Below are 10,419 nucleotides of genomic sequence, written 5' to 3' on the forward strand. Positions count from 1 at the left end.
TCTGTGGCACACTTAAATTATGCTGATTAAAAAAAAGAGTTATATTAAAAGAATATACTTAGTGTGCTTTGAGCTTTCTTTGAAAATTATGTAATTAATGGTCTTAAAAAAATTTCACAGCATGCCTAAGATCTTCTCATGACACACCAGTGTTCCGTGGCACATCGGCTGAAAATCACTGGTCTAGACTGTTGTGTTTTAAAGTAAACTATACATGTATTCGCCATAATATTTGATTTTCCCCTCTTTTTTCAAATGTTAATAATGAGACAGACTAAGGGAAGCCAGTCCCTACACTTTAGTTTTTAAGCTGCCTGCTTTAAAATGGTCTTTTATCAATGGAAGGGATCATTTTGTCACAATGCATTCTGTGTCTCCAATATTTTATTCCCCCCAAATTAAAAATGTCTACTTAGATTTAAAAAAATTTACTACTACGATAAAAATTCAACTTAATATTGTTTCCCTTTTTTTACATTTAAAATATTTTCCCTAGACTACATGACGAAAAAGAGGTTTAAACAGTGTGAAACTGTCATTCAGGAGAGTTTTCACCAAATTTATATGTCTAAAGAGAAAAACTCTTTGTTTATCTAACAAAATAGTTGACATAAGATATTGTAATTATTAAAAAGCACTTGAAAATTTGACAGGCTTACACGGCATATTTTATTTAACCAACTTAATTTCAGAGCTATTCAGCTGCTTGAAAAGGAAGCTTTTATTAGTTCTTTGAATGTACTTATCAGTTTGACTTTTTTGTTTTATCAGCCAACAAGTAAAACCCCTGAAAACATGGAGCTAAAGAATCAGACGATGGTGACAGAGTTTTATTTCTCTGATTTTCCTCAGTTTGAGAATGGCAGCCTCTTATTCTTCATTCCTTTACTCTTTATTTATGTGTTCATTGTTGTTGGGAATTTCATGATCTTCTTTGCCGTCCAGATGGACACCCGTCTCCACAAGCCCATGTACAATTTCATCAGCATCTTCTCCTTCCTGGAGATCTGGTACACCACAGCCACTATCCCCAAGATGCTCTCCAACCTGATCAGTGAACAGAAGAACATTTCTTTCATTGGTTGCCTCCTGCAGATGTATTTTTTCCACTCTCTCGGGGTCACAGAAGGCCTCGTCCTCACAGTGATGGCCATTGATCGGTATGTTGCCATCTGCAAGCCCCTCCGCTACTCCATCATTATGACACCTCGGCGGTGCCTGCAGCTCTCCACCGGCTCCTGCATCTGTGGCTTCCTTATGTTGCTCCCAGAGACCATGTGGGTTTCTTCTCTTCCCTTCTGTGGCCCCAACCAGATCCATCAGCTCTTCTGTGACTTTGAACCAGTGCTGCGTTTGGCTTGTACAGACACCTCCATGATGCTAGTGGAAGACGTGATCCACGCCATTTCCATCCTGACCTCTGTCTCTGTCATAGCCCTTTCCTATTTAAGAATCATCATGGTGATCCTGAGGATCCCCTCCCGTGAGAGCCGTCAGAAGGCCTTCTCCACGTGTGCGGCCCACATTACAATTTTCTTGCTGTTTTTTGGTAGTGTGATGCTCATGTACCTACGCTTCTCTGTCCCATTCCCCCCACAGCTGGACAGGGCCATTGCACTGATGTTTGCTGTCCTTGCCCCACTTTTCAACCCAATAGTCTACAGTCTGAGAAACAAAGACATGAAAGATGCCATCAAGAAAATCCTCTGTTCTCAAAAAACGTTCAATATCTCTGGGGGCTAATCAAGTTCACAAACACCTGTCCAAAGAAATCTCATCACCTCTATAAATCTAAAGTGCTCACAAATCAGGGGCTAAAATTATCATGCACATTTTGTCTTCATGTTGCTGATTTGGTGTTCTTTCCAATTTTCTAATGTAAGAACTACTGTATGACCTGATAGAGGATGTCTGTTGTGGATTTATCTACCTTGCTGTCATTCAAAGATTATAACAGAATATCTCCTTCACCTTGTAACTACAAGTAACGTGTCATCATCTTCTTTGAATCAATAGAGAATATTGGCCTGAACAATAATCATATTTATTACACATTTAGATGTTTCCCTTGTGTACACTTTCATTCTATATTCACAATACCCTTTGTCACTTGTTAATTTTTTCACTTTAACAAGATTAGCAGAAAGCATATCAGTGAGGTGATTTTGGCATGGGAAAGAAGCCTGCCTCCCTGACATCTAGTTGAGAGACCTTTGACCTCTCCACAGGTGTCTTCTGATACCTTACAATGAGTACACAGCACACCCAGTCACTGAGTCTGTGATGTTGATGTAATGCTTTCAATTATTGACTTTTCTTAGTCTCACATTGTTTTGAAAATTTCCAAGAAAACACTCCTGGGTGCTTAAAGATAAAATAGATATATATTTATATCTATTAAGCTTGGGAGCAAAAAATGTAAATACCCAAATTATATTGATACAACAATATCCCGCTATATCTTGGTATTTTATTAAATTAGTATCATTACTATTAAATGTATTCTGTGTTAGGTTTTATATCTCAAGATCTTTGTTCTTTTTTCTTCCCCTTTGGAATGTTCCTCTCTTCCTTCTTCTCTGCTTTGGAACTCACATTCACCAGTAAAAATTCACACACATTTTATCATCTGCGATTAAATGATCCTGCCTTCTGACCAAGAGCTATAATAGCAGTTTTAGAGGCTGAGTGAATTGACCCAGAAAAAGAGTTTTGCTCAGCATCTGTGGAGAGAAAAGCAAGAACAAAGGCAGCTATCAGTTGGACCATGAAGACCAGCAGGTGAACAACTGGTGTGGGGAAGAGAGAGGGGTCAGAGACAAGTACTGAGTGAACAAAAAAGCCTCAGTCAGCTGTGGTAAGGCAGGTAGGCAGGTCCTCAGGGAGACCTGGGAATGCTGAAGTGGAAGGAAGACCTTACTCCCAACTCCAGGTACACTGCACGTCCAGTCTGCTCCCCTGCCTTGGGATCCAGGCTCACCCTTTGTTCCCTTTCCCTCCTGTATCACTAAATACACTCCCACCTTATTGTGAGCTATTTAATACTCATGAATGTGACAAACATTTTTGCATAAATAGAATTGTATTTATTTTATAATACTTAAATTTATTTAAGGTAAGCATTCAGGAACTTGGATCATTTTTAATCTTTGAATTCCTGCTTAAAAAAAAACCTTAGTGGGAGGCCAAGGTGGGTGAATTGCTTGAGATCATGAGCTCATGAGTGGCAGACCATCTTGGGCTAGAGCAAGACTCCATCTCTAAAACTAGCGAGGCATTTTGGTGGGCACCTGTAGTCCCAGCTACTGGGGAGGCTGAGGCAAGAGGATCACTTGAGCCCAGGAGTTTGAGGTTGCTATGAGCTATAATGCCACGACACTCTACTCAGGGCAACAGAGTAAGACTCTGTCTCAAAAAAACAAATGAAGAAACAAACAAAAAAACCAGCAACAAAACAAAACAAAAAAGTTCCCTTAGTATTCTATTTATAATCCTAATAGATTTTATCATTCATTTTCAAATATGTTTGACAAATATTTGTTCTGGTTCATAAGCTTGGCTAATAAATTCTTTTAAACTACATTTAAATATGATACACATAATTGAGTACCTCAATTTTTAACTTAATACAAAGCCTACTCAGATTTTTTTTAGACTTTATAATTTAAAATGAAAATTATAAATATGGCTAATCCCAAATATTTTTATAGGTCCATTATTGTGATTGATGAGATAAAATTTCATCTTAAATAAGCAACCTTAATATCTGGATTAAATGTATGAATTTTATTGACTATACACTTTAACTCCAAAAAGTTGATTAACAGAAAATGTCTAAGTTAATCACTGAATTATAAATTTGAAATTAGAATTACAAAGTCTATCTGCTATTCTAATGAGTTAAATTACCTTAAATTATACAAATGCAAAAATACTAAATATATATAGAGTTTCTTATGCAAAATAAAAGCAAAAGATTCTGACACTCTTAGATATTTCCATAGTTGGCCTTAAAATCTTACTAAGTTTTACAGATTCTAAACTACTAAGGAAATTATGTAACCCACTTCTTTATAGTAAAGAGCTCATGAATGGTAGACCATCTTGGGTAATACAACAAGTATTTACTATGCCCTGCATGGTTTTAAGCAGGCGTCCCCACACTACGGCCCGTGGGCCACATGCAGCCTGCCTAGGACATTTATCCCGCCCACCGGGTGTTTTTGCCGCTGCTGCCACTCCTGCTTAGCAGCTGACTTGTTCCGGGGCCCACAGTCCGGCCCTCCAACAGTCTGAGGGACAGTGAACTGGCCCCCTGTTTAAAAGGTTTGAGGACCCCTGGGTTTAGGTGCTTGAGATATAGCTAACAATACATTTACTGCCTTTCTTATGTCTATTACACTTAATGAAGGTAAATGATTTAAAAATAAACCAAAAGTAGATCAACAGTTCCATGAAACCACATGTAGTATGGGAAATAGAAAAGAAAATATAGGGCAATAAAATGATCCCATGTGGGTAGAGAGGTTATAACTACAATAGATTGATCAAGTGAAACCTCGTTTAGAAGTTCCCACTTGAAGAAAGATGTGAAAGAAAGGGAAAATTTACCATGTGGATGGAAGGATGATGAATCATCCAGGCAACATTGAAAGATGGTGAATTAGCTCTAAGGTAAGAGGCGTTTGGCTTGTTTGAGGAATCAAAGATTCCACTGTGGTGAATACTGAGTGGGGATGGTCCAGAAAACCAAAAGATGAACTCAGGGAAATAAAGGGAGGTGGATCACAGAGGGCCTTGAAGGTCATTGCAAGATTTAGATTTTTCTAATTTACTCTGAGAATTGGGGTCTCGGTGGACAGTTTGGAACAGAGGAGAGTTGTTATCTGATTTAGGGTTTAACAGATTCATGTTTGCCTCTGTGTTGAGAAGGCATTGCAGAGAGGCAAGGGTGGAAGTTGTGGTCCTTCAGAGGCTATTGCAGTAGTCCTGGTGAAAGCAGATGGTAGTTGAGATCAGGATAGAGTAATGGGGATGGAGAAATGTGGTTTAATTCTAGATATATTATTAGTTTGACATCAGGGCCAACAGCATTCCCAATGGACTAAAAAATAGAGTATGCAAGAAAGAGAGTAGTCATGGATAACCATCAAAAATGATGCACTTGTCACTAACTGAGACAGAAAACTGCAGGAAGAGGGGATTGGGGTACCAGAAGTTTAGCTTTGCATATTTTAAGTTTAACTGAACTCTTAGAAATCTAGTAACAATATTGAGCAAGCTGTTACCTGAGTCAGATACTCAGGAGTGAAGGCACATGTGCAAATCAGCATCATATGACAAGGATTTAAAGCCATGAGATTGGACAAGTCCACCAAACAGCTGGGTTTGGGGGCACTCCAACATTATAGATTTTGGGAAAAGGAGAGGCACCAGAAAATATGACCCAGAAGGAGTGAACAATTAGATAGAAGGAAAACTAGGTATTTGATGAATAAAATACATCAATTTTGTGATGGTTGTGATTAATTTTGTAAAATTTTGCCAACAGTCAAATAAGATGGGAACTGAAAATCAGACATTGGGTTTAGCCATCTGGAGGTAATTGTCAAACTTAATAGGAGAGATTTCCTGGAGTGGTGGAAGCAAAAACTTGTCTGGAGTAGAATAACAGAAGAGGCTCCAATAAAAATTAGAAATTCCAAGTACAAACAACTTTTTATAAAATTTTACTACCACTGAGAACTGAAAATTCAGGCAAGAAAAAGCAAATGAGATAATTACAATATTTTTTGACTCTGATTCACAATAAAGAATATTTTTTTATTTTTAAATGATAATGTAGAACTCATAAACAAACATTCACACATTTTTATCCATATTTCCAACAGAAAAAGATTTTTGCAAAAGAAAACTTACATTTGCTACATCATGATACTTTGATCTTTTTTATTTGGCTTTGTATAATTCTATTTTATTAAAAATACTTTTGAATTAATCTCATCACTCACTAATGGGTTGTGACCCTCAATTTGTAAACAAAATGAAATTAGGACTTTAACTCTGTTGACGTTTAGATACAAGTCTAACACATAGTTTCTATTTTTAATTTTGTATGTATCTATGGCCCCTAATATATTAACAATAAACTATTTCACTGTATTAACAGCCTATTTCATCCTAACATGGTCTGGATAGTAGATGAGACTAGAACAAAGTGGAGGTGAAAGGGCAATTTAAGAGACCTTATCATGTATCTTTTGCTATGGACAAACTACCCCCCAAATTAATGGCTTAATACAATCTAAGTGTTTGTTTCCACAATTTTGTGAATTGGAAGTTTGGGCTGGAGCTGAATTTGTGGTTTATCTGATCCCAGCCTACTCAAGTCTCCAGAGTCAGCGCTGATTGGCTAGAGCTTGCTGAGCTAGGACAACACGAGCTAAGACAATTGTACTCTTGTTCATGGGGTGTTTTACCTTCCAGAAGGCTGGTCTAAGTTTGCTCCTGCAATGGCTAGAGCTATCTCTCAATGGAGTTGACACAGAGTGTAGGTGAATAAGGACTCTTGAAGGCTAGGGTCAGAACTGTCACCCAATCTCTTCTGTGACATTATGTTGCCCAAATCAAGTCACAAAGAGACAGGAGGACAGAAAGAGACTCCATCTGTTACTGAGAATAGCTGTCAATTCACCCTCAGGGGGATGCAAGGATGAGTTAAGACTACCATTCTCTTTGCAGTATAGAAATTGTTGGCCTCTGCACATTATGCTCAAATCCACATTGGAACTCCTGGAACTAATCATGGACATATGGGTTGAAAAAATGGATAGAGGTCTGGATTTGGAACAGTGGTAGAGGGCCATCCTGAGCTGAGTAAACAGAGCTGGGCAGCACAGCCTTTACAAAGTCAACAATGTTACTGCAACGAATTATTTCCTCCTTGGGAAAACCAAACAAGCTTTGAAAAATTTAACCCTTTCAGAAGGTATGGAAATAAAAAATAAATCCCTAATTCTGTTGAAAGCAATACTTGATAAGAATTTGTATTCACATAGCCTGTTGATCCTGAGCATATCTGTCAAGGAGGCTGACATTTTACTAAGACTCTTGGAGTTCCTGAGACAGTGGAGAGGTAATGAGGAAACATCAGAGGAGGAAGTTTCTATTAATTAATCCATGGGGAAAGAGAATTGGTGCTTTCCCCTAGTTATCATGGGAAATAACACAGTAGAGAAATCTCCCTGGGAAAACTTTGCAAACAAGTATAACAGTCTTTCCTGCTGAACTGAAGGGACTTGGAGTCCATAAACTCAGGACAGGGAAGGAAGCTCATTGTGAAGAGGTAAGAGGAGAAGGCACAGGGGTCCTAGAAGTAGGGGTGCCATGTGAGGAGAGAAAGAAAGAGTCTTGTAGAAAGACAGAAAAGGACTCAGCTAGTTCTCCTTCTGTTGACCTAAATAATAATATTTGGGTCATATTTGAGATTGCCTGAGTGGCCTAATAGAATTATTCTCAGAGGGAAGAAGTAATACAGGATTAGAATCAGTGATACTATTTTATTTTTTCTGGAGAAAAACAGATTGAATGATTAAGACTTTTCTACTGTTAATGGCATTGTTCTTTTGACTTCATGCCTTGCCCTTTTCTAAAGTAATTATGATCCAGAGGACCCATTTCTCCAGTGGACTCTGGTCCCAGTCAAATGGATATGAGCCAATAAGATTATTAATGAATAGAGGTCAGATATCAGAGGAACTTATTATTCAAAATCTTATCCCAGGGTATTGATTAACAGAGCATAGTCTCTGCCCCAGACCATCTTTTTGTGCTTGCCTTCCCTTCTCCCAGGTAGATGGGGAAGCTCATTACTGTCCTTCTAGTCTCTATCATATAAACATCTAACTGGAATATTAGTCCCTGCAGAGTAAAGTATCAACTTTTCAAAACATAGACACGACAATTTTATTGACAGGATGAGACCGTCACTGTTGGGAAATAGATATGGATGCTAGAAACACAGTAGGACAATAACTATGACTGCTTTAGAAGTCAAAGAAAGTCTCACTTCTCTGCAATGATAGTGCTCATCTCTGCAGGTTTACAAATGGAGATGGTAGGTAAACGTCCTTTATCCTTTCTCTTAATCTATTCGTGTGCAGGTTAATGCTCATTAGAATTGAGAGCATTGAGCTGCCAGGTATTGGAGCAGCCACTTAAAATACAAAGAAGCTAGAATGAAAGTTAATGGTGAAGTCATTAATTGCTTATTGTGATAATATGAGCAGAAGGCTAAAACCAGAGAAGGGTTTACTATGTAGAATAGATTGCAGGCAGAAAACTGAAGGCAGAAAGACAAGTATAATTACAAATCTAATAAAATATCACAGAATCCATATGCTGTAAACGATAAAACACTGATGTCAGAAATTAGCAATGACAACTAAATGGAAAAATATTATATTACTGAATAGAAAGATTCAATATTGTAAAGATGCTGGTTTTCCACAGACTAGCCATTCAATGCAACTTTAATCAAAATACCAGTATATTTTCTTTGTTTTTACTTCAGAGTTATTGATAGGCGGATTCAAAAATTTATGTTAAAAGGCAACAGAAAAATATAAGGCAGTATTTTGAAAAAGAATGAAATTGAAAGAATCACAGTAAACAATTCCAAGACTCACAATATGAAGAAAGACATCAAAATAGTGAACGTTGTCAAAAGAACAGGCACAGAAAAACAAGGAAATCTAACAGAGAGGATAGAAATAGATCCCACATAAATGGCCAGGTAATTCAATAGAGAAAGGAAAGAATTCTAGTAAATGCTGTTAGAACAAATGCACACAAATATGCTTAAAAATCTTTAACCACACACAAAAATTAACGCACAGTGGATCATAGACATGAATGCAAAACAAAACTATAAAATATCTCTAAGAAAGAAGTGAAGAACATCTTTATGACCTTCAGTTAGCAAATGTATTGGCCTCAATGGCAAGAGCACAATTTATAAAAGAAAAACAATTGATAAACTGAACTTCACCAAAATTGAAAATTTTTTACCGGACAAATTAAATGTTAAGAAAATAAATAGGAAAGACATACTGGGAAAAAATACATGAAAAACAACATACTTGTCAAAAAACATATCCAAAATACATAAAAGCTCAAAACTTGATCATTAGAAAGTAAACAGCTTTTTTAGAAATCAAAGATTTGAACAGACATTTCATAAAAGAAGACATGTAGATATCAAATTAGTTTAATTACAAATAATTTTTAAAATAGTTCAGGAGAAACATTTACTGGGGAAATTCTGGCATGCTATATAAGCAAGTGTTTTTGGTAGTTTATGAGCATACTGTACCCAAAGAGATATTATTTTTTCAAACACCCTTTGTGTGCTAAATATTTCTCCTTGTATGATTTTTCAATCTGTCCATTAAGTTGCCTTTCTGATTTACCTGGGGAGTGATACCTGAGGCAACCGATGAGTTCCTATGTACTACTTTATTTTTTTAATTTTTTTAAATTTTAGATTACTATAAGGATATACACTATTAGGTTACATTGTTTGCATTTGTTAGGAAAAGTCTGAATTGTATTTGAGTCCTTCACCTGGGAGGTATGCCATATATCCCTACATTGTACCCACTGTCCCTATACATCAAAGAAATGCAAATCTTTGCACTGTTTTTAGAAATAGCAGCTTCATATTTCATGCAACTTTCCAGGGACGTGGCAGCAAAAGCTCTAAATGCGTTACAATCCTACATTTTCACTCTTCTCTTTGCATTGTGACAGTCTTTGTTAGGACAAAAAGAATTTGAATAGGGAGACTTAGATATTCATGGAGAATCTCCTATCTCGTCTTCTTTTCAATATCTCTCATGGACTGACACTGTCAGATCCAGATTAAGATGACCCCAAATCTCCCACTGCTTCATTCCACTCTGGTCCCTTCTTTCTATGTTGGTTACTATTGATTAGCTTACTTTTCTCTACTGCTGAAAATGGTTTCCTACCAAGGTTTCACCTGCACGTTTGAGCCTAGAATTGTTACCCTCTTTGTCCTCATTTGAAGTGATGTGATAAAGGAGCAGAATACTGAAAACCAGGAATATTCAGGAAAATGCAGAGTATATTTTTATAAAAATTACATAGAAAAGAAGAGAGTGAAGTTTTCTGTAATTTACACTAAAAATGTTAGAGGTTTTCTCTAGTGTATGACTCAAAATAATATTGTCAATTATTATAAACTTATTATATACTTATTATTGCTTATATACTTATAAATATGACTTTTTTTTTGGATGTTAATCTTTTTTTATTATTATTATTTTTACATATTTTGGAACCTCACATAATTTTGATAAATAACTCTTACAAAATTATGCAAAAAGTACAAGAATG

The 10,419-nt window shown here is 36.6% G+C and overlaps 2 protein-coding genes across 2 annotated transcripts in view; one reads left to right on the plus strand and one right to left on the minus strand.

Annotated features, from left to right (window-relative positions):
- The first annotated feature begins 795 nt into the window (after positions 1–795).
- LOC100960080 (olfactory receptor 6K3) lies at positions 796–1,743 on the plus strand. Its single transcript, XM_003795375.1, has one exon. The coding sequence runs from the start codon at positions 796–798 to the stop codon at positions 1,741–1,743; it is 948 nt and encodes a 315-aa protein (XP_003795423.1).
- Positions 1,744–4,163: 2,420 nt separating this feature from the next.
- The window catches only part of LOC100960389 (pinin-like), an 8,562-nt gene continuing 2,306 nt past the window's right edge, over positions 4,164–10,419 (minus strand). The window contains exon 3 of the mRNA XM_012808491.1: positions 4,164–4,282. Within this exon, the coding sequence (XP_012663945.1) occupies positions 4,164–4,282 (119 nt within the window). The remainder of the gene's footprint in view (positions 4,283–10,419) is intronic.

The sequence above is a fragment of the Otolemur garnettii genome, unplaced genomic scaffold, assembly GCF_000181295.1.
Source record: "Otolemur garnettii isolate 467f Iridium unplaced genomic scaffold, OtoGar3 scaffold00091, whole genome shotgun sequence".
Classification (NCBI taxonomy): domain Eukaryota; kingdom Metazoa; phylum Chordata; class Mammalia; order Primates; family Galagidae; genus Otolemur; species Otolemur garnettii.

What these genes read in the sequence shown, in the direction of transcription:
- LOC100960080 (XM_003795375.1), top strand. Translation starts at nt 796, where the DNA reads ATGGAGCTAAAGAATCAGACGATGGTGACAGAGTTTTATTTCTCTGAT.